Source organism: Oikopleura dioica, chromosome 1, assembly GCF_907165135.1.
Source record: "Oikopleura dioica chromosome 1, OKI2018_I68_1.0, whole genome shotgun sequence".
Taxonomy (NCBI): Eukaryota; Metazoa; Chordata; class Appendicularia; order Copelata; family Oikopleuridae; genus Oikopleura; species Oikopleura dioica.
This window is the reverse complement of record NC_137291.1, coordinates 11,988,542-12,011,430: the sequence shown is the minus strand read 5'-3', so window position 1 is coordinate 12,011,430 and position 22,889 is coordinate 11,988,542. Positions and strand designations below refer to the sequence as shown.

The 22,889-nt window shown below is 40.1% G+C and overlaps 8 protein-coding genes, 1 long non-coding RNA gene and 1 other non-coding gene across 11 annotated transcripts in view; 4 read left to right on the top strand and 6 right to left on the bottom strand.

Annotated features, from left to right (window-relative positions):
* LOC145695917 (uncharacterized) overlaps positions 1-22,889 on the top strand; it is a 45,063-nt gene that overhangs the window by 6,577 nt on the left and 15,597 nt on the right. The gene's annotated exons all lie outside the window — the stretch shown is intronic.
* LOC145712188 (uncharacterized) lies at positions 1,850-5,175 on the bottom strand. The gene is made up of 9 exons (XM_081789874.1): positions 5,165-5,175; positions 4,494-4,628; positions 4,270-4,455; positions 3,254-4,218; positions 2,939-3,209; positions 2,710-2,894; positions 2,485-2,666; positions 2,262-2,445; positions 1,850-2,219 (listed from the first exon to the last, which is right to left on the bottom strand). Exons 1-9 carry the CDS (start codon positions 5,173-5,175, stop codon positions 2,143-2,145), a joined length of 2,196 nt encoding a protein of 731 aa, XP_081646000.1. The 3' UTR covers positions 1,850-2,142.
* On the top strand, positions 5,039-7,002 carry LOC145711009 (uncharacterized). Its single transcript, XM_081788724.1, has 5 exons — positions 5,039-5,227; positions 5,526-5,684; positions 5,730-5,865; positions 5,980-6,271; positions 6,368-7,002. The coding sequence occupies exons 2-5, from the start codon at positions 5,564-5,566 to the stop codon at positions 6,530-6,532; spliced, it is 714 nt and encodes a 237-aa protein (XP_081644850.1). The 5' UTR covers positions 5,039-5,227; positions 5,526-5,563; the 3' UTR covers positions 6,533-7,002.
* Positions 7,456-8,395, top strand: LOC145711103 (uncharacterized). The gene is made up of 4 exons (XM_081788832.1): positions 7,456-7,747; positions 7,789-7,969; positions 8,012-8,127; positions 8,198-8,395. The coding sequence occupies exons 1-4, from the start codon at positions 7,712-7,714 to the stop codon at positions 8,330-8,332; spliced, it is 468 nt and encodes a 155-aa protein (XP_081644958.1). The 5' UTR covers positions 7,456-7,711; the 3' UTR covers positions 8,333-8,395.
* TRNAM-CAU (transfer RNA methionine (anticodon CAU)) lies at positions 7,533-7,606 on the bottom strand. The gene has a single exon. It is a non-coding gene; the product is annotated as a tRNA-Met (tRNA).
* Positions 8,438-12,817, bottom strand: LOC145695889 (uncharacterized). Of its 2 annotated transcripts, XM_081772933.1 has the most exons (8): positions 12,740-12,817; positions 10,726-10,798; positions 10,304-10,512; positions 10,027-10,261; positions 9,523-9,982; positions 9,064-9,481; positions 8,799-8,983; positions 8,438-8,758 (listed from the first exon to the last, which is right to left on the bottom strand). In XM_081772933.1, the coding sequence occupies exons 2-8, from the start codon at positions 10,775-10,777 to the stop codon at positions 8,554-8,556; spliced, it is 1,764 nt and encodes a 587-aa protein (XP_081629059.1). In that variant the 5' UTR covers positions 10,778-10,798; positions 12,740-12,817; the 3' UTR covers positions 8,438-8,553. The 2 variants fall into 2 exon arrangements, with proteins under 2 accessions (XP_081629059.1, XP_081629060.1); XM_081772934.1 differs by lacking the exon at positions 12,740-12,817 and having other exon boundaries at positions 10,726-12,268.
* LOC145702079 (myosin light polypeptide 6-like) lies at positions 14,512-15,271 on the bottom strand. Its single transcript, XM_081779293.1, has 3 exons — positions 15,128-15,271; positions 14,774-15,086; positions 14,512-14,731 (listed from the first exon to the last, which is right to left on the bottom strand). Exons 1-3 carry the CDS (start codon positions 15,156-15,158, stop codon positions 14,566-14,568), a joined length of 510 nt encoding a protein of 169 aa, XP_081635419.1. The 5' UTR covers positions 15,159-15,271; the 3' UTR covers positions 14,512-14,565.
* On the top strand, positions 15,476-17,149 carry LOC145710550 (uncharacterized). The gene is made up of 8 exons (XM_081788320.1): positions 15,476-15,578; positions 15,630-15,742; positions 15,784-16,136; positions 16,183-16,302; positions 16,342-16,625; positions 16,671-16,839; positions 16,887-16,951; positions 16,989-17,149. The coding sequence occupies exons 1-8, from the start codon at positions 15,490-15,492 to the stop codon at positions 17,146-17,148; spliced, it is 1,353 nt and encodes a 450-aa protein (XP_081644446.1). The 5' UTR covers positions 15,476-15,489; the 3' UTR covers position 17,149.
* On the bottom strand, positions 17,540-20,845 carry LOC145712187 (uncharacterized). The gene is made up of 2 exons (XM_081789873.1): positions 17,786-20,845; positions 17,540-17,744 (listed from the first exon to the last, which is right to left on the bottom strand). The coding sequence occupies exons 1-2, from the start codon at positions 20,689-20,691 to the stop codon at positions 17,540-17,542; spliced, it is 3,111 nt and encodes a 1,036-aa protein (XP_081645999.1). The 5' UTR covers positions 20,692-20,845.
* On the bottom strand, positions 21,493-22,812 carry LOC145695566 (uncharacterized). The gene is made up of 4 exons (XM_081772556.1): positions 22,730-22,812; positions 22,058-22,682; positions 21,869-22,015; positions 21,493-21,827 (listed from the first exon to the last, which is right to left on the bottom strand). Exons 1-4 carry the CDS (start codon positions 22,772-22,774, stop codon positions 21,559-21,561), a joined length of 1,086 nt encoding a protein of 361 aa, XP_081628682.1. The 5' UTR covers positions 22,775-22,812; the 3' UTR covers positions 21,493-21,558.

Genomic DNA, 22,889 nt, shown 5'->3' with positions numbered 1-22,889 from the left:
GGAGGATCCCAATGAGTTTCTCTAGCTGGAATTTCTCGATGAAAGAGTCTTGTTCCGAGAACCTCGTTTACTGTTCGCAACGATCGCCTGTGCACTCTGTCGAATTCAGCAAAAGTCATGCTCTCTGAATCGTTTGTTTATAAAAAAATGAAAGCATTAACTCACCAGGGAGCCGCATTTAAAAATGAGCTAGAATATGTTTCACCTGGTTGGTGCTTGTTTTTGAGGATTGATACGATCATCAAGACCGGAGAGAGAGTCAGCAATGCCTTTTTATCATTCTTTCATAGTTCTAAGATATGTTTGAGATCCTTTCATTCAACCTTTCACAGCGAGTTACTGTACAAAATACGCATGGGAAACCACATCGCTTCCCAATGTTCACACCTTTCCCAATATTTTATTCATTACGAGAGGTATGACTTTGTGTACTCGTCAGAGATCCCTGTTTCGCTGACGCTTATTTTTAGCTTCAATCGGCAGTTAATTAATATCAATGATTGCTTTTCATTAGAAATTCGGAACATCGATTTCCGAATCAGCGCTTTTTAACAGCATCAGTTCTCGGTGAATTAGAGCATCAAGTGGCAGTGACGAGCGATTGACCATGCTTTCGTTGAGAGAAATAATTATACTCATATCGCAAACGACTTTTTATCATACTGGCGGGAGTATTGCCTTGTCATGCGACTCGGACTATGATTATGTAATTAAAATGTTCTTTTTCGAAGCGGTAAGATGATTTTTGAGGTGGAGCTCAGGCGAAATTTATATGGAAAAAATAGAAAAGAAGAAACTTTATTTCTTGCGATCAAAAACGAAGGCTCAAGAATTGGGCTCCTCTCATTCAAACTTTGATAATTATTGACACATTCCAACGTTATGATTTTGCTTTTCTTTCGAAAGAGAGTGAGTCCGTCAAAGTTTACTGAGCAACTTAATCAGTCGAAATGTCGAAGGTCAGTGGGAGTTTTACCTGCGCAATGCAAGCGAGCTCGACACAGGCGAGTATTACTGCATCAATTCTGAGAAAACGACATTCTTCCGGCGCTTTTTCTTTCCAATACGTGAGTAAACACATTCTTCCGCCTCTGACTGTACGAGGGTTACTTTAGCGTCTTTATATCGAACCTGGATTTGCATAATTATCTTTCTTGTTTTACTGTTTCTGGCGACTTTTGCGATTGGATGTGCGACGTTTGTTCACCAGAATCGAGAGTTGGACCATGCGCATGCCAGGAAGACTCATCATGTTTAAATTTATGCAAGCGCTGATGCTGTAAATGTACTCTTGGGTTTATTGGTTCCATGTTCGAACAATCAAATATTCAAATGAGCGACCACGAAATACTTCCTCATCAAAAAACTATGCTCGCAATAACAATTATCTTGCCAAATATAAAACAATGCTCTATTCAAAAGCTCTCTGCATCTCTATTTCTGTTTTAACCCGTTGGTGGTCGAACGTTCCCATCCAGTGGTAGGCAAGAGGCCCTAACGTTGTGTTGAATATTCACATGTACGTTATGTAGCCAGCTTTACCTTATACTGAAGTAGGGATTCGAAAAATGCTCAAAAAATATTGGATTTCTCGAAAAAATACGAATAAAATTTACGAAAATGGTGTGTCTGGGATAGACTAATTTCGGACCTTTGGAGCCCTCTCGTTCGAACCACCAAGGGTTAATATTTAACCCATGCAAACGATGATACCGCAAATACCGGCCTGTCACTTGCGATAAACACACAAAGTACATAAATCCAAAGTTTCGATAGTACCGTATTTGCCCGCCCGAGTGCGTGGCGGTGTGTTCTATCGAAAACCGAAAGGATTGTTTTTTTAGTCTGGGCTTTTTTTTATTCATGTTTTTGGCATTTTCAGGTACAGAAATAAGAAATTCAATGCCCATCATTGAGCATCTACAGAAAATAAGAGATTTAGGTAAACTCGGATAAAGGAAAAGGCAGGATAAGTTTGATCGAGTTAAAATTACAGTAACGAAAATACAGAAAAGTGCAATTTAGAAACGCACCGTTCTCACTTTTGGAATAAGTTCTAAGTCTTGATAAGTAATAAAGTCTAAATAGATAAACATTTTATGATACTTTTTATATCATAAATATGCATGAGTGCAACATTATTTATACAAATCGTTCGTCGTCATTTGATCCTCCTATTAGTGGAGCCAAGCCGGAGTCAAGATCTGCATTAACACCGCCTTGAAGTTATGTTTATATGTTTGATTATAGCAGGGATTCACCTCGTCTTCGACTTGGCATTGGCTGACGACTTCTCCAGATCTTCCATTTTTGATAACCGTGATATCCAGCAATTGAAAATATGATTCCAACAAAGAAAGTCATGAAATGCGTGCCACCAGATTCCTTGTAATCATCGTAGATGGGTAAGTTGTCATCTTGGCACGAAAGGGTATCCAAATCGAGCTACAGAATAATCACGAGATTCATCGATATTTAACAAACCTCTGACAGTGGCTTCCCATTCAACGATATCGGATAGGAGCATGAAAGCTCGTCTGGCTTGATAAGCTTGAAAATTGTGCTTGTTGGCGAGCTTAGATGAGCGCCGAATTCTTTCAAGCTGCAGGAACAATCAATTTTATTGTCATAAAGATCTATAGTTGCAAGAGTGACCGAAGCTGCGCCTGAAAGAAGTATTTAGATTTGATACTGATGCATTTGCTTTACCCTCTATCCAGTCGCGTTCGAGTCTTGATATTTTGTTTTCCTGGAGATGGATGAGTTTGAGAGCTGGAAGATTGTGGAATGCATCTGATGCTATTTGCGTGATCTCGTTGTCTCTTAGAAATACCCTCTCAAGACTAACAAGCCCGGAAAAGACGCCATTTTGAATGTGTTGAATCAGATTTCCACTAAATAAATGAAATAATTACAGAAAAGATTCGATTCTAAATACCTAAGGTCTAATGTTTCCAGCTTGGTGAGCCCTGAAAATTGACCACTTTCAAGCAGCCGTATTTGATTATTGGCCAAGGTCAGTTTGGTCAATGCTCGACAGTTGCTAAAGGCGCTGCGACTTATAGTGGTGACAGAGTTCTGATCTGCTAGTAGCTCTTCAAGCCATGTGAAATCTTCACATATATTACCATCCAAGTCGATAAGATCGTTGTCTTGAAAGTTCAACTGCTTGACGTACGGAGGAACCACCCTCGGCAACTGTAATAAATCTAAAGAGAGCGATGAGGAGATATTGGAATCATGGAAGTCTTACTTTGATCAGAGCAATCAGCAGTTTTGTAAGAGCATTCGCAACTTCGGGGACAGTTTTCGGCAGTATTTCTTTCGCTCGTTTGAATTGCGATGGGAGAACTAGTTCCTTGCTCGACAGGTGATACACATCCTTCAACATCGTGGAAGAATGTCTTATCGACAGGATTGTAAGTGCACACTTCGAAATCTTTATCCACATTGGACCGCCTGACAGATACAGTCGTTTTTGCTTCGACAGAGTGTTTGCTATTTTTAGCAGTGCAGGTGTATTCTCCGTCGTCCAAGTCTTCTGCGTGTAAAATGACGAGAGTACCGTCTTGATGCATGTGGACGTCCGTAAAATCGTCGTTGGAAATTGAGTATTCATCACCATCGGGGGCGAACCAATCGATGATCGGCACTGGAATTCCTGTGACTTCGCATCGCAGAAGAATCGCTTCGCCTTCGTTCACTTCAAACGAACTCGTGATCGATCGAATTTTGATATCTTCAGATATGTCTTCAACTTCTTCTCGTCTCAGGTCGAAAAGACTTCTGCCACTTAGACTTTCCGGCTTGGAGCATTCTAGTCGCGAGTTTCCAGCATTGACTGCATCCTTGAGGATTCTTTTGGAAGACCCATTGGTGTCGAACTCATTGGAGTCGAGTAGAATAGCTGTGTCGGAGTCACATGACCATGGGTTGTCATGAAGGGTGATGTCGATAGAGTTGTAGAGAATGTCCTCAAACCAGTGAGGACGAAAACTCACAAGGGAGTTGTTGTGAAGACGGATTGATCGCAAGTTTTCGAGGTCTTCAAATGCGTTGTCGTCGATATAGAAGAGGAAGTTGGAGGAGATGTCAAGTGTTTCAAGACTTTCAAAGTTGTTGAATGTGAAGTGAGTAATGGATTCAAGACGATTGTGATCGACGTAAAATCGCCGAAGGTTTTCAGGGCCCCACTCGAAAACATCGTCTTCGATAAATCTAAAATTTTAGATTTGAGTCGTGCTTTGAATTGATGATTTATGAACAAACCGTAAATGATTGTGAGAGAGGTGGAGGGTGGTAAGAGCGTCGAGGTCATCGAAAAAATCTTGATCGATTTCGGATATCCGATTGTTCGCCAAGTTCAGCGTAATCAGCTGCTCAAGTTCCTGGATTTCATCGAGCCTGGTGATTTCGTTGTCCGACAGATCGATCGTCCTCGCGTCGTCCGGAAAACTGAAAATTTACTCATTCAGCCGTGAGTAGATTCTTACGTTGTCGGAATTCGTTTTAGTCCTCGGCCTTTGCAATCGACGAATGTACCGGCGCCGGATTGTTCAGCTGTACAGTCGCAGCCAGCGGGACATCTTGTGACGGTACTGTGTGCACAAGTGCCTAGCAGAGCATATCTTTTTCAGGCTAATTATTTGGGAGAATATGATTTGATTGTATAAGCGGTGTTAAAGCGGTACAAATGGCTGAAGTTATAGACAATTGTTTTTTCCACACACCCTATTTACGTGATAATGCTGACCAAACGTGTTAAATTCGTTATGTAATCAAAATAGAGCCCTTCCTAATTACTCGTGCCATTATTTGATAATTGCCTCCACTTCGCCCTCAGGCGCGTTCCACCAGTTCTCCAATTCTCACGCTCTTCTTAGGTTACTCTCTCGATAGAATTGTGAATACTCGAGGAAGAAGGGGAGCCAAGGGGCTTTGCTGCAACTTGATGCACGGTGGTGGAGGAGCTCGGCTCGCTCATCCGCGAAATTCGCCCTCTGAGTGGCCAGGACGGGGCCAATCGCGCGCGCCACGCAGACTCTCCCATCAGAAAATACGTCGTTCAGCTCCGGGCAACTCACGAGATTTTCCTCTTCACTCGAAGCAAATCCCCATTTCGCAAGAGAGGGAAAGAGAGGGAAGATAATATTCACAAGAATACAGAGCGCCCATTCTACAACGAAAGATCCACAAAGAAGTTCAAGTTTTCGTAGAATTTAAAGAGGTAAGTTTGATTCAGAGAAATAAATTTAACTTTTACTTATGTAATCTTACTTCTGTGATCAATGAGACATTTTATAGAAAAGAGAATATCTCCTCCGCCAATTATCATGGGTAGTCATTTTTGTACCCAGACACTTCAAAACACCTTTTCGCTCAAGAATTTCTTCGAATAATCCGGTCAAATTCGAACAAGACAAGATAATATTACCAAAAACTGTTCTGGGTTATTCTAGACGTCTTTTATTGATTTTCTCTAGAATAAAAGCGGAAGAAGTTTTTTCTATTTATTCTTTTTTTAGTTTTTCCTGTAGCGAACGTTCGGAAGTTTGCAAAAGAAATGTGCGACGACCTTTCTGTTTGGGAGGAAGATGCAATCGCCGCGCTGGAAGCGACTTTTGAGCAAGTTGCGCGACGAAGAGATCTGGAAGCTCAACAGAGTCTCATCAGACTCGAAAAAGGTAAACTCTTCTTCATCTACGGTTCAGTTTTAAAAAATTATTCAGGCTTTCGAGAAGCAGCCTTGGCGATCGCTCAACTGTACTCGAACCAATCCAGAGAGAATTATCAAGCCTTCAGAACAGCTGCTTGCAAATTGACAGATTTCTACAAAGAGTCGAAGGATAGCTTCAATTCTGTCAGGTAATTCAACTCTCCATTATGTCAAATTTGAGAGTAGCTCTAATCCCCCTTTGTCTTGCTAAAAACCTTTATTCTACTTTATTTTATGAGTGGCGGCTGAGTAAATGTATTCAGGGAGAAATCAAAGGAGCTTGGCCGCGTGCAGCGAGATCAAGAGTCCGTCAAGTGGCTTCGAACGCGACGCCGGATGATCCGCCGAGAAGAAATGTTGGGAAAGATGGCGAATCGTTCGCCACCGCCTCTTCTTCCTCCACCAGGAGTTCCGCCACTCGAGCGCCAAAAGACCTGTCTGGCGAAGCGAAATCGAAACTCGCCGCAGCGACGCTCGCCCCGACCTGGTCCAAGTAGCCAGCCATGCATACATCGATGTAACACTAATTGCAACAAAGAACTCAGCAATATTCAGGTAATTGATTGCCATTAAAACTTGAGAGAGCGCATCGATCTCTTGCTCTTTCTATATTTATTTGAACGTCGATTTTTCATCTTTATCTGATTTCAGAACACACTTGACGACTTCTCCGTGTCTTCTCCACCTCGAACAGAAAAAGTGAGCCGCAAACGAGCCCTGCAGCTCTTCGACGACGCCGTCTACGAGCACAAGCGACAGAAGATCAACGAGTTCAGCGCCTATCCTCACCACGAGCCTCCAAATGACGACTTTTAAATTGTTTCAATTTCGAGAAAATCAAAAATAGATATTCACTTTAAAATATTTGAGAAGCGGTTTCTTTTCTACAATTTTTACAATAAGAGCGTAACACTCGTTTTGTTTTGTTTCTAAACTCACATCTTCTTGTGCTGCTTCCGCCAGTTCCCACTTATTTTCTCTTTTTTTTTCGTAAAATTCACTTCCGACCGATTGGTTTGTGCCCATTATCTGCCCATGAAAAAAGATGTATTCTTATTCAAAACAATTCTTTCGCCGTCTCAACTTCTAAACTGAGACTTGTAAAAGAAGCTTCTAGTATTGAAAGCTCCTCACGGATCTTTTCAATTATTCTTTTCGCGTTTTTCCCAACTAGAAGGCTCCTTTTTACATTTTCTAAAGTACCTTTTCGACTTGCGTAGACAATGGTTCACTCATTATCATCTGTACTCTTGTAATAATTTCAAAGATAAACCATTCATCCGAGACTCAACAGTAACAAATACCAAATTTGCTTTTTCGCTACCTCAAGCCGTAATCTACAGCTGTACGGAGACTGATTACTATTTATAATTGGCTTGTCTTATAAAGTCAAATGTTATCTTTGAATGGTAAAAGCATCACTAGCTTCTTCATACAGCCTGTTCGTCTTTGATCACTTTTCTGTTTTTCATCAACACCATCATCATCACCACCATCACCCACGTTTTCAAGTAAGGACTGTCGCTAGAATCGAGTCAACAGTAAGAACTTTTTCAACTCATCTGTATACTGTCATACTCCTGTTTCTGAGACTGCTTGCCTGGCTTTTTGACAGTTCTAAATTCACTAAAGAAAGAAAATCTGAATAAAATAACAAAAAATACAGAAAATGCTAATCAGTATTTGGCAATTCATTCATTCTTGTAGTCGAATCGTCGTTTGATATCGGGGCTAACATTTGCAGAGGCATGCCAGCATGCAGAAAGAGCAATTGAATCCTCTCTTGTCAGAAAAAATCTCTAGAATCAGCAAAAACTGCCCTCTGTGAGGCTCGAACTCACGACCTTCAGATTATGAGACTGACGCGCTAACCAACTGCGCCAAGAAGGCTGAGGAACACCTTCGATCGTTTCATTTATCAATGCTGGAAACTTGGAAACAAGGAAGAGAATCGCTATTTCTAGAATTTCGCTCCATCCCTTGTTGTTTTATTAGATGATCCTCAGTTTATTAATCTACTCGATTTTCAAGGTAAAACTTCAAGTTTGATGCCTCGCTGGACTTTAACTCAGGAGAGGATGAAGCGAAGAACTTCAACAAGCCAAAAACGCCCCGAAAAAAGGATGAAGATCGACAACTCTGGCGATCAGGATGTTCATATGGACACTTCTATCCTTTGTGGAAGAACTAGACATGAGGCTGCTACGATGGAGCAGACTATTCGCGACATTATGCGAACAACAACCTCTGAAGGCATTTTTGATCGTGACGACGATATTTTAATCATGTATTCAGATTTGATGGTTATGAACGAAGATACACTCAACAACATGATCAGATGTTCGGTTTGTCTTGAAATCTACAACGAAACAAGCCGCCAGCGAGCCTGCATAACTGAATGCTGCCATCAGGTATTTCTCTTGACTGCGAAAACTGTAATTTTTCAGCAGTCTCTCTTGATCGTTTACATAATAAATTTAGGCCTGCATTAGATGCATAATGATGCAAATCAACGGAGCGAGCTCAGGTGATTCAAACTCAACCGTCAAGAGAGAACTTAACTGTCCGGTCTGCCGCAAGGTCTTCAGAGCGAAACAAGTCTTGAAGCTTTTCTAAAATTTATCAACTCCTTTCTGAAGATGTTTTCGTACTGTGCCTTCTTCATTTTTTTAAAAATAACAAATTGTTATAAAATTATTTTATTTTGAAAACTTGATCCGATTAGATTGTGCAGGAATGTTTTTTATTTAGCAAAAAAGGCATCGTGTGATGCGATAAGTTATTTTGAAAAGCAGTGAATTGTTAAAAGCGTATTGTAGGAGCATTGTTGAAGGTATTTAGTTAGTTGTTGTCTTTGGGACTTCTTCGACTTGGTCTTTTCTTTGGTCCATCGGTTGAGTATCCTGGTAAGTCTTGCTTCTTCTCATCTTGAAGTAAGCATGTCCGTAGACAGGAAGGGTCAGCAGTCCGATGAAGAGTGTTATACCAAAGATGACGATTATTCCTGTTTCGATGCCATTCAAACACGTGCTTCGAAAGGGCCTTAAAGATTCTTAAAAAGGCAAATCTTTCAAAAGCTTACTTTGGAGTATTCACAAACGCGCCATTTTCATCAAGTAAAGTGTCCATACAGGATCGTCCAATAACATCCTCGAAATTCGGATAGTTAGGTGTGAAGTCTTTTCGTACAACTGCGGATATTTTGCTTCCGGACATGACCGCCAAGCGACCAGTTTGTAAGGCGACGGTTCTGGCGAACATCATTATCTAATTAATCTTAGTTCAATGCTATAAAAACTTTTAAAAGGTTTTTATGAGCTGACAAAATGATAGATGATCAACCGTACCTGCGAAAGAAGTGCAAAAAAGAACAAAAGCGAAGTCAGGCCATGTCCAAGAGAGAATGTACCCTCCTTTCTTTTCGCAACATTCTCGGCTCTCTGCGTTTTGAAATATTTCAAGAAAAGCGTCATGTGTGCAGCTTGAAAAACCATCACTGTTAACTTGAAGCTGCTAAGCACGGAGTAGTACTTCGTGTAGTAGAAATAGACGGCAAAAGGAACAGGAATATCGTGAAATAAAATTCCAATGATATTTGCGATATTCCCCTGAGACCACGGCAATGTCCATTCTTTGTTCCCTCGATTTATCCTCAGCAGATACGCGACGCTTCGACCACATGAACAGATGAACCCAAAAGCAGCGATGAAGACGAATCCAATCCCAAAGCTGTCGCGCGATGGATAAATCATGTTCAGTTGCTCGCTTTTAATTTCAATGAGTTTGAGATTTACAATCCTTTCTACCTGTAGCCCCACCACAAGAGCATCTCCGCCATCACTAACAAACTTGGCCTGAAGTTGATAAGAAACCAGCCTCCCAGAATTTCTTTCTTTGTCATCTCCTTTCTGAGTCCAACGACAAAGAACGCGACCAAGAAGCCAACGATGATAGCAGAGCAGAGAGTAACAATCGCAATAAACGCTTTCTTCGCTCTCGGCGCCTCAACTTTGTAAATCGGAGCAGTGAAGCTGGCATCGACGCCGTTTTCAACTTGAAGCATTCGGAACAAGTCAGTTATGTAGACTTTCCAGCCTTGAAGAAATGTTTTTGCTTGGGGGACAAGGACTCCAATGGAGACATCGAAAACAACTCCATGCGAAGAGTTTCGAACATCAACAACTTGAACTTGGTTAACTGCATCCATTTTGAAGAAGTTGACAATGGTTTCTCGAACCGTTGCATAGTCAATGTTCGATGGAAAGTCTGAAAGAATTTTATTAATTCCTCAGTTTTAAAAGTACTTTTACCTGGAATAATAACCGACGTACTGACTGAGAGAATGTTTCGCAAATTTGCACCGTAAGAGCCAGTGAACAATTTGTTCCTTTCTTGTTCGGAGCTTGAAAGAGAGCCAGACAAAAGGGGAGCAGATAGTGATTCAGTCGACGTAACTACGTTCAATTCAGCGGAAATCGGCTTTTCTTGGTCTTCAAACTGTATTTCAATCCAGTTTTCTGTGATTTCGGAAATTCCTTTGTCCACCTAAAAAGTTTGTGACCAAAAATCAACACCACTTATTTCTACCTGCTTGCCGACTTTGACAGAGACTGAAGAATCGTCCCCAAATGAGTTGAATAAGTAGTTCTCATATCCAATGACTAGTTTGAATGGATCAGTTGTATCTACAGTCAAATTGAAATCAGCATCATCTTCAAATTCTACATAAAATCGTCTTCTGAAGAGGGAGTCTTCAGCGAAAGATTTTTCTACTAGCAATGATCCATTGTATAAACCTGAAATAATGTTAAATCAAATGCACTGTCTACCAGACAGATACGAACATTAACGCTTAGTATGCGGAATAACGTGAATTAGTTCTTACTCGTTCCATTATCCAGAGTATTATTAAGTTTAAATAATAATTTGGTTCTTTCGTCAATTTCATAAGCAATGAACCGTTTTGTCGGGCGCCCGATTCCCCAAGGACAAAATTAAGCTAAACATACCTAATATTCTTGCATCAGTGAGCGCAAGCAGCAAAAATTCGAGTGTCTTCATCAAGCTCTTTTTTAACGATTTCTGTTGTGGATTTTTCTCTGGTTGATGCTTGATTAGATTTATTTACAACAGGAGTTAGTAGATAATTTCAAAAAAAATTTTGCGGGTCCGGAAATCATAAAAAATCTGAAAGTGCAGTTTTCTTGAGCTCGTCGAGACGAGTCGAATGATGGGTCAAACTTTTGATGGCTCCAATGATTAACCGGTTAGCCGGCAATTTCCCGGAAAATACATTTCCGGTCGCCGTTTTTGTTCTAGAAATGCTAGAATGACAAAAAAAGCGGGAAACTGGTCCTTGAAGTTAGTTCTTCTGTGGGTGAAAAAATGAGAATCATATCTCTAACCATAAGATGCTTATCACCAAAATTCTATTTTCTTATGAAAATGGGACCGAAAATTAGGAAGGTGCAGCGACAACGAAATACATACAAAATTTAGAATTTTTATAGTTAAAAAAAGTTTCGCTATATATTTGACCAATATCTTTTTGCCCACAGTAGAACTGACCATAAGGATCAGTTTCCGGGTTCATTCATCATCCTAGCATATCTAGAACAAAAACGGCGACCGGAAACGTATTTTCCGGTAACCAGCCGGTTAACCGGTCAATCCTTGGAGTTATCAAGAGTTTGACCCACCATTCGACTCGTCTCAACAAGCTGAAGAAAACTGCACTTTCAGAATTTTTACGATTTTCAGACCCGCAAAAATTTTTTTGAAATTATCAGTAGCTATCATCGGCCAGAGTATCTCTTTGTTCTACTGATTCCAGTGTGGTTTATGTCTTCGAATGTCAAATACGTATAATACGCTCTGAGGCGATGCTTTGTCCGTTAACGCGGGTAAATTTGACTAGTTGTTAATTTCTTTGAAATAGTATTCCTCTCTGCCCTCGAATAAGCTTCTGTTCTAGAGTGTGCGCAGTTGCAAGTTGGAGACACTTGTAAAAATTAGGTTTCTGGAATGTGTAGCAGCCGTAGAACGTGTCATCTCACCCCAAGTCAAGTTAGAGAGCTTTAACCTAAACAAATTCACGACCCCCTTTGTCTATTCCAAAATCAATAGCGAAACCCTCAAGCTCAATTGAAGCTTTTTAAGCAGCTCTTTTCATGAATATATGTAGGGCCGACGCGCAAAAAATCAACCCCAAGAAAGCATCAACGTAGAGAGCTGAAACTTCGGGACATAATGTAGTTCGACCCAACTAAAAAAATTGCTATTGAAAATTTTTTGGTCTGGTCACGTGGTCACGTGATACAGGCCTCCGAAAAGCTAAAAAAGCTTGACGACCTTGAACGCCTGATCAAGGTCGATCAGCTTATACCTCAGAAGAAAGAGCTCAAAAAGTTATTCTGATAGAGCTAATAATATTTTTGGTGGTGCAATCACGTGACGCAGAAGAGCTCGTTGAAACGTCCAAAACAGCTGTTTTTGACACCAATTTTGACTAAATGAACCCATGAAAGCTTGATTTTACCATATTTTAACCCATTTTTTGGGGCCTTTTTCCCTTCTACGGCCTCACGTGACTGCGCCACCAAAAATATTATTTACTCTATAAGAATAACTTTTTGAGTTCTTTCTTCAGAGGTATGAGCTGATCGACCTTGATCAGGCGTTCAAGGTCGTCAAGCTTTTTTAGCTTTTCGGAGGCCTGTATCACGTGACCACGTGACCAGACCAAAAAATTTTCAATAGCAATTTTTTTAGTTGGGTCGAACTACATTATGTCCCGAAGTTTCAGCTCTCTACGTTGATGCTTTCTTGGGGTTGATTTTTTGCGCGTCGGCCCTAAATATATGCCTACTTCTAACATTGGTGGATAATTTCATGGTGAAACGAACCGAGATGCAGTAAAATGGTTAGCCGCGGACGTGACGCGAAATTGATTCTAAGCCGAGTTGATTGAATAATTTAATATAAAAGTAGCTTTTAGAAATATTTCATTCCATAAATCCGAACCTGGAAGCTTTCGTCTCTGTCTTATTATGGAAAATATTCTGGTAAGCACCTCTTGAAGGATTTCGCAAAACCTTTTCCGCTCAAGGTTAATGATCGGCACTTTTATAGGATCAGCTGGCGTTTGATCAGCGCCATCGCTAAATGGTCAAGATCGCAGACTTGTTATAAACTCTCAACGACAATAATTCAGAATCATGCTGGTTTTTGTTGATCCTGTGGTTTCAGATACAGCGGAAGTTTATTAATAGATAGAAAAGGGTTCCTCATTTTTAGAATTTGACGCAACCTGCGTTTATCTTTATCTCCGGATGTTACATTTATTCGTTCAGACATTATGTGAAAAACGAGTAAATGGCAGATCGTTTCGATTCAGGCTTTCCACCTTCTCAGTTGAGCTTTTTCCACTCGTTAAAGATGTTCTGCATGACTTCTTGCAGATTTATTTCTGGAACTTGAAGGCCGCGCGGAACAATCGCGTTTACGACGAAAATAGTCGTGAGAAAAAACACCTTTCCGAAATTCATATTTTACTGAATATCTTGAACCAGCGAAGTATTTATAGAGATAAGTCTGATAATTGAATGGTTTTATGTCCAAAAATACAATCGTCAATGAATTATCGGCAAGAATATATTGGCAAAATGTGCCGAGCAAATTATATCTTCCCTGGAAATATTGACTCTTTAGAAATAAATAATTTTCATGAGAGTATTTTCGATGAAAACAGCAGGTTATTAATGCAACATGTGATTTTAATTTTCTGAATTCTTGAGAAGCAATCATTGCTAATAATCGACTTTTTATAGCAAAATATCGTAAGAGTTTCGATCATCAAGTATTTTAATAGCGTCTCTTTTTTATAACATGTAGTAAATATCATAAGGAGCATCAGAAGATTCATAATCACCTAATTCCGGATCTTCCCAGATTGATTTCGCCCACTTCGTTATAAAATTGGTCATGGCTTTCTTATCATCTGCTGGCTTGGAATGAATATCAGAACTTCGAGGCAGTTTTCTTGGCTGGTTGAAGAAATTATGTGCACCGACGATAATTGTGAATAAAAGAGCTTTACTCGCGTTACAGAAAAACATTCTAGCCTCTCATTTCCTATATCGTCCGTTTTATACTGGTACAATCATTAAATAATGATCAGTTCAAGGCCACTTAGATGATATTGAATGCATCTAATTCAATCAGGAAAACCACTATATTGATGAAAGAAAAATGGCGGAGCGTCAAGGTTCACCAAGGGACATGATATGCCTTCAAAGTTAGTTATAAAGTCAGATAATGCTGTAACTCTTTTTATTTGATATGATCAGTGGTATCTCTACTAAAATCAATCAACCGCAATGCCCTCGATAATAACCATGATAATTATTGAATTCCACACCAGTACCTGTCTCTTTAGTGGTTCATTGAGTATTAACCTAACTAATCGGACAAAAATTGCCTTTATTTAACAGAGAACAGGCCTGACTCAAAACGTATTCCACAAAAACTTTGCGATGATTATCTTTAACGTTTTTCTGCTCGTCGCGTGTGCCTTCGATTTGCCTTCATATGAAAGTATAAGGAAAAATGTAGCTGCTGCTAAACTCGACAGGGAAGTTGCATCCAACCTAGCAGGTAAGCTTTCTCCCGTCAGAATGCAAGATTTCTTCAATTTTAGACTTCATATTTGAGAAAGACATGGAGTCAGGGAAAATGCACATCAAGCCATCATTTGCTTTCATGGGAAACTACTTTAAATAAAGCAGAACTCAATTGAAAAGTTTATTCAAAAATTTTCCCCAAAACATTTGAACACAGTAAAAAAACATCTAACAATCGTCGGGAGAGCCTTCCTTGTCGTGCATGATGGTCTTGATGAATTTATCGTAATTGATGTTGCCAGCAGAGTCTTCCTGGTCACCGATAAGAGTGTCGATCTCCTGCTGAGTGAGCTTCTCACCGAGATTGGCGAGAACGTGTCTGAGTTCAGCTGAGCTAAAATTTGGTTGAAATCAAGGAAGAAGTTTGGTTCGTTACCTGACATTTCCATCACCGTGCTTGTCGAAAACCTTCAAACCCTCGAAGAAGTCTTCGTAGCTTCCTGGATCAGGGGCCTGCGAGACAATCCACAAATGAGGGAGAAACTCGTCCAGGGTAACAAAGTTTTCAGCCATTTCTTGCTTCGTTGGTGGAAGCTCGGGCTCTTCTTCTGGGTTTCCGGTAGTAAGGAGGTTGAGGACAAACTGATTAGTTGGGTTGTAGCCGAAGCATCGGGCAAGAGAAGCGCACTCAGCCCAGGCGATCTTGCCCTGTCCGGTTCGGTCAAAGAGCTCGAAAGCATCCTTGAATGCTAATTGAAAATATAAATAAAGTCTTGCAAAATCTCTTTACCTTCAATTTGATCCTCGGTAAATTCGCTCATATTTTAGGAAAAGTGTAATAGAGCTAGGAGCTGTATTCTTCCTGCGACAAGTCGAGTGTAAGATTTACAACTGGGCAGCGTTTTTCGAAAGGTGATCCGGAAAGAGGCCCAGCGAGGAGACAAGAAGAGGTGCTGATTGATGAAAAGAACCAAACCTTGTCCTGTAGTCAACTCAATACTTCTGTCACTATATTAGGAAATTAAATTAAAATGCGTCATCTTGAAAGCGAGTGCTAATATTATCGAAAAAATGCAAATGTTACGAGAAAGGTCAAGAGGCAAAAAATCATATCAAGTCAACGTACTTCAAGTCTCATAATCGAAGTGAGAGATGTTAAATTTGGTTATTTTCCTATTTCTCGGGGTTCACTCGGTCTACGAAGAAATATATAGACCTAAACCTTTTACCGATACATGCGCGTGAGGCTTTATATAATCATAAAATATTTAATTATAAACGACGTTTTACAGGGATCAAGATCTAGCTGAGAAGTGTGATGGATTCTGTTATGAGGATTTTCTTATTTGCAGAGATTCTTGCGACTCCTCATCTTGCGAAAGAGCATGTTTATCTGAGTATACTGGTATTTAAATTGAGTTTTGAAAATATTTTAATTCTCGGTAGCCTGCTACGATGCTTGTCCATGTTACCCTGACTGCCCTGATGGCTGTGAGGGGTGTTCAAATCCTATTTGTTCGTGTAAAAATCCCGAAATTGGTAATATTTACTACAGACAATGTATACAAGAAGCAAACCAGCGACTAACAAAATGCACCAGTTATTGCACAGCCAATCGAGAGTGTTACAACCACTGTTTTACATTATTTACGGAAGAGTCAAACAAATGCCCTTGTAATACTGAATGTCCCAAAGGATGTCCATGTAAGAGCGGCTTTAATTGCCAACCATACATTGGAGTTATGTGTCAATACAAGATCTCCTTTAGTTACATTATTTCATTGGACGGGAAATTCAAGGTATTAATTTCAATATACCAGAAATGTAGCAAAATACTTTTTCAAGGAAAATCGTTTTTATGATTCTCCGTACTCAACCTCAACGTATCAGTACTTATATCAATCAGCATCAGCAATTTTAAATGGCGAGGTCTATATGTTTGGTGGAGCGGTCGACTCTCATAAAGTAATACTCTATGATTTTTTAAAATTGAATAAATTATAGATCGTAAAAATAACAGATTGCGGAATTCACGATACCGGTAAAAAGCTTTTATTCAATTTCTATACTGATGGATCTACTGTCACGATACCTGAAATTCTGGACGAAGTTTTACTATGCGGGGGAACAACTTCTTCCAAAAAATGTGAAATGTTTGATGGCGAATCATCAATTGAAATGTACGACATGAAAGCAACTCATAGTATCGCATCTATGTGCTTGTTAGATGGACAAGCTACAATTGTTGCTGGATCAAATACAAATACTGTTGAGTCTCTAGCATTTAGGTAGTGAGAGAAAATAATTTTTTTTCTAAAATTCTCAAAAAAAAGTGGATGGAGATCAGAATCGACCCATCCAGCTGGCAATCTTTACGAACATAGTTGTGTATCCGTTGAAAATGGAATTATTACTGCTGGTGGAAAAATTGGCTCTTCACATCTCAAAATGGTCCATTATTTTAGAAATGGAATCTGGACTGTTGTCGGTGAATTGAAAAATGTTATCGAAAAAATATTAGAATAATTCGATTTTCAAAATAATTTTAGGGTTTTAGTCAAGGCTCAATGATTTATTTGGAAAATGTGATGATGATTTTCGCTGGTTATGAAAGGTATGAACCCAACTACACTTTTTTCTGAAATTTCAAGTCCGAACGCTGTTGAACGGATCGTTTGGAACGGCACAAGTATTGTTTCCTCTGAAACTCTTTTTCACCATGAGGGTCCATGTAAACGACCGATTGTCTTTCAGACTCAGCCACAGGATTGTAAGTCATATTGTACTCAGGATTTTTGCTATTTGCGATGAACTATAAGAATTGTTATTTTTGACATTGAAAGAAATAATTAAATAAAGTTATTTACAATAATTTATTGTCGTGATTCAGTGATTGTTTCAGTACCAGAATACGATGTGATACTATCTGTCGTTACAGAATCAGTCGATGAAGAATCATCATGAGTTTCCGTTTTCATGTTTCCATGAGAGTTCACAGTTGTCTCGGCATAAGTTTCTAGCGCTTCTGTTTCATCGACAGCATTAGACTCCTGAACGTTTTCTTCTTCAACGAGACCTTTTTCGTCTTCGTTGACTTTCTTGGCTCCGATCGCTAGAATGTCAGCCATCAAAGATCCTTTTATTCGGTTATTTTTAGTTACATATAGCCCATATGAAACTATTTGATAAAAATTGACTTATTTTAAACCGTTCCTATTCCCTCGGAATTCTTCTCGGTCTTAGATTCTTCATCTTTTATATCTCCTGTCGAATTAACAAGAGGTTTGAACCCGACTTGGGTAATGACAGGCCCCGTCTCACTGACCTCATCATCTTCTTGGTTTTTAACTTCCATGATTGAGGTACTTTCCATCATACGTTGACTTGTCGCTAGAAGATTTTCGGGCCTAAAAAGGTTGGCGAAAAGAAAAATTTAAAAGAAAAAAACCTTGATGAAATGTGTTTTGGGTCAAAATCCGCCACCGACTTGAATCCAAGATTTTTTAGATCAATTTTCTCTTCCTCACTGTTTTTGGCGTTGAAAAATTCTTCCTTGATTTGCCGCTGCTTATAAATCTCATCAAGACGTTTTTCCTCTTCTTCTCGTCGAAATTTTTGTCTCTCGGAAAACTGGTGGTTCTTCTTTATCCTGTCTTCAAGCATTCTTGAGTACTTTGTTTTCACAGGACAGAAAAAGCAGCAGATCATCGAAAGTAGTGGAATAGCAAGGATAATGATGAGCCCAACAACAACTATGAGCACAAGTGCAGCAGTGGGAGACTTCGTACCAAAACTTGGCAATTTTCTAAGTGGATCGACGATTTCACAGAACTCTCCTCTATACGGGCTTTTGCATTTGCAAACAGGCATTCCGACCAGATTCGTTTTCAGACACTGCTGGCTGTTTTTGCAAGGGCTTGGCCTACACTGATCTTGGCACTTTCGTCCTTCACCTTTTCTAGAGCTATCTTTGAATCCAGGCTTGCAGGAGCATTCAAATCCTCCTTCGGTATTTATACAGTCAGCTTGCTTGTCACAGTCGTGCATTTTTGTCAGGCACTCATTGAGATCGGTTACAGTAGTGTCAGTCTTGTCGAATTGGAATTGAAAGTCGCCATTTCCAGGTCTATACTCGGAGAAAATCTCCCATAAAGACCGCTGAAGCTGATTTGGGTTGTATTGCTTGTATGCAGCGGTACTGTTTGCTTCGCGGCGTTGCAAGAAGACGAGAAAATCTACTTCGATGGCCATCTCTCGTCTGTCAGACAATCTAAGCCCGAGAACAGAGGACTTGATGAATTCACTTCCGAGCTCGAAGTTTAATAGTTCATTGATTTGATGATCCATTTTCAGCGTCAAGTTCTTATAAGTAAATGACTCCCTGTCGTAAACATCCCTTGGTTTATATGACCTTTTCTGAACGTCTGATAGAGCAAGGGTTGCAGACGATTTATAAATGAAAACGGGTTCACATTTTTCTGAGCTCCCTGATTTCACGTAAACAGCGGGTTGGGTCATTCGCGGGTTAAGTGGAGTGCACATTGAGTATTTACGTAGCCAGACTCCATGATTATAGTTGTGCTCATTCTTTGGTCGTTGACCAGCGAGAAGTTCTGCAGCCTTGGAACCTTCAGGCATGGATGTGTCGACGGCGGTATCGATGTAATCATCGTAATCAATAACTGGCTTGTCAGGGTTGATTTTGCAATAACGACCTGGTGGGTATGGAGCTGAGACGTCATCGAAATTTGATTTGCAGACACATTTGAAATCTCCTGGTGAATTAATGCATCTAGCGTTCATGTCACAATCATGTTGATCTGTAGCGCACTCGTCAATGTCAAAAATTCGCATATACTTCGAGTTCCTAGCTAAAAGATTTCCATCTTCGAACTTCGGCACATTTCTCAAGTTGTACTTCGAGATAATAACGCCAGAGAGCATGTCTTTCAGTAACTGTTCAAGAGCTGGAGCTTCCCATGATTTATCCAAAGGTTTGAAATAGAGGCGCCAGAAGACCACAACGTTTTTGAGTTCTGAAGACTCGAAACGGAAATCATCAGACTTGAGGAACTTTGACCGCAGATCTTTACCGCCATAATTCATTGCTGGCGAAGAAAAGAGCAGTTTTGAGTTAGACTGCAGCTGTGAAACTAATTTAAGGTGCGCTCCAGAGAATTTGTTTTTGTAACAGCTATCCCATTTTGTCTTTGCTAAAATAGTTCTAGCGTTGTAACTGGCGATGAATGTCTCTCCAACAGCAGGGTCGGACCACGCGGTAGTTGTATTTTCACCATGTGCGATATCCATTTTTCTTACGCCAACCTTGATATTGTACTGTCGATTCTGCGTTAAACCATCGACTTCGACTTTGTCAACTTTAGATCCAAGAAGCCACTCGTTCCATTTCACTTCAGTAGCGCCAACGTCATGGTAAGCAAGAACATAAAAGAATCGGTTTCCATACGTATCGTGGTCAATCATTTGCCAGTTGATGAACAAGCTTGTAGGTCCAGTTGTTCTTGTTCGAACACCTAGCGGACCAGGCCAGTCAATTCCATCTGTCCATTTTCCCGGTTTCATCGTATTCGGCAAAATGTCATAACTTCCACTTGGGAGCCCAGGTGGTCCGAGATTCGCGAGTCCAAGTCGAGAAGCGAAATCTACTGCAGGTGAATTTCTGTCATGCTGCGAGGAGAACTGTTCATTAATGAACGCATCCCGAGCATTTGGATCCAAAGGCTTTTCCGTCGGCTTCGTTATTAACTCGTCGACGGATGTATGTTTACAAACCCTACCCATCGGCAAGAATAAAATACGACTTTGATCATAATATCCAGGTAAGCATTCACAGCGAAAGGCGCCTTCCATGTTTGTGCACTTCGCATCTCTATTACAGTCGTCCCAGACGGTCCCACATTCATCGAAGTCGGATATTTCAATTGAGAAGAAATCAAGTCCTCGATTTTCTCCCGTAGGCCAGACATGCCGAATCCTAGAGTTGAGATCGTTTACTTTAGCTGATGCGTCGAGTTTGAAAAACATGTCTACTCTCGCAAATGTCCTATTTTTTGGGCTTTGAGAGAAGTGAACATTGCCCGATGAAAGGAACTCTTGCGAGATTTCTTCGACAGTTCGTTTGACAATTGTTTTGACCTCCTCAGCTTTCTCTTGCGTTTTGTCGTTTCCGGGATCGAGGTAAACATCGTCCCATGGTATCTGAGTGAAGTTGAACAACCCAGTGAAGATCTTTGCAGCTGTGTCGACAACGACCCAATTGGATGGATAGGAAACCTTCTCAACTGGCTTCATGAGGCCTGGCTTATCGGTGTCATTAACCATGTAGTTGATCATTGTTTGAAGAGATATTCGATACTCGATGTTTCTTGTTAGATTTTTCAGAATAAACTTTCCGCCGACAAGATCGTCGATCGTTGGTTTTGTGTCATCTTCAGCCAGAAAAAGCTGGTTGATTGTTAGTGTCGTAGCAAGTGATTCTGATTGTCTTTTATTGTGGATGAAAACAAGTTAGGTTAACTTTTGGTTTGGTTAATAAATGTCTGGCTTTTCTCACACATTCCTAGCATTGAAATATTTAAGAAGTATCTGGAACCTCAACTTATCTCTTCTTAGATTAGTTGGAATCTTCCATGTCACTTCGATAGATTGCGGATCCAGTGGCAGCGCTTTCAAATCTTCCGGAGGATTCAATTGTAGATTTTTCAAGTATTCTGTTTGATTAAATTTTTCTTCAGTAATCTCTTCAACACCATTTTGATTATTCTCTCCATTAACGTTAATCCCCATGTTCGCCAAAACCTCTGCGCCGCTTGGGCCCATTTGCATTTGCGCCCAGCATAGTTTAACAATTAAAACAAGTAAAGGAATCATGAAAAATGAAGAATTAAGACAGGTGCATCAGAAATGTTTTAAGGTTCCTTTTGGCATTTTCGGTCATCAGCGGAGCACAGTGCGCTCGCCCGCAGGGGACCAATGTGGGAATTACTTGTTTTCACAGTGCCTTGCTCTTGAATTGAGGGAAACGAAGGCTTGCTGAGATATTGATTTGAAAATAAGGCTTGAGTTTCGCAAAATTGCAGGTCATTGTCTCGGCTCTTTGAAGTTGCAACAGCCGATACTTGAAAAGTTTAAGTGTGAAGTGAATTTTTGTTTTATTGTGGCAATTTTGCAGAGGTGAGAACTGTGTGATAAGAAAAAAGGTTAGAGAAAGATTTGAACGTCCCAGCGACCAACATCTCCTCCGCACCACGATGAGTGAGAAACTTGTTGGATAACGGCACCTTCTTCGTGAATTGTTTTTGAATCGTATAGTGAACTGAGTTCGAAGTCTCGGATGTCCTCTGGGTCGTAAATTGTACATTGGGCTTCAAGTTCGAATGGTTTTCCATCTTTTCGTTCCATTCTCAAAGTCCATATAGTCGGAAGTCTTGGATAATTTGAGTGGATATCGATCTTGTAGATATCAGACTCTAAATCCTTGTTGAGTTCAAATTAATAGAATATTTAAAACCCGCTGCTAAAGACGTAAACGCTTCCACTTTCACATTAAATCTTGTAACGCGTCGATTCCAGCTCAAGTAATCAAGAAGAAATTTTACATGATCGTCTGGGTGGCTTTTCCGATTATACATTTGTGTTGCTATAGCAGGATTTGGATCTAAAATAGACGCTAAACATATTTTATTCAAAAAGTTCGTACGTTTGCATTGAATTTTCCAATATCTTCTATCTAAATTATCTTCAAAACGATCTGTAAACCAGCCAAGCATATCGTGAAAATATCTTTTTCTTCGACGATGAATCGCCGCCGAGTTTCCTCGTTGTCTTCTCAGGCTTCGAGGACACACACGTTCATATAAAAGTAAGGTCTTAACTTTTAGTGGCGGGAACTCTGCTGTGCCATGAAAGAATAAATAGTCCCCATTGTTATAAAACATTTCTCGATTCATCAGAGCTTTCAGCCGGGATGGATGTCCGATGTAAAAGTCCCAGTCTTCTTCGTTTTGTATGTCGAGATTGAGCTCAAGAATAACCATTTTTCGATTTTTGTTTGTTCCTCTTAGAGAAACACTTTGAAGTGAAGAGTGACTATCTTCGAGGCTTAAATTCCATGTTTCTTCGGCACTTTGAAGAACCGTTGCATAAGACCGAGAGTCGGCAACAGCGCTATCCCATGATGGTGGATCGACACGTACGATGTTTGATCCTCCACTAATTTCACGGAGGTGCTGCGAGTCATATCGATGGCTTGCTTTGGAAGATATTCGGGATTGAGAACGCGGAACAAATTTGGCGGAAATAGTAGAATTATTTGGAATATTTTCCTGGAAATAAAGATTATGAAAAGCAAGGCGGAATGTGTCGTTTATACCTTATCGTCGTTTTCCAAATAAAAATCATATTCATCTGAATACATATCACGTCTTTCGTAGACTCCAGCAACCGAGGCAACGCTTCTCTAAAATGATTGAGATGAGTTCGAGCTGGTTTTGTTTTGTTTCTGGTTCATTATCTTTTCTAAGTAAAGTTTG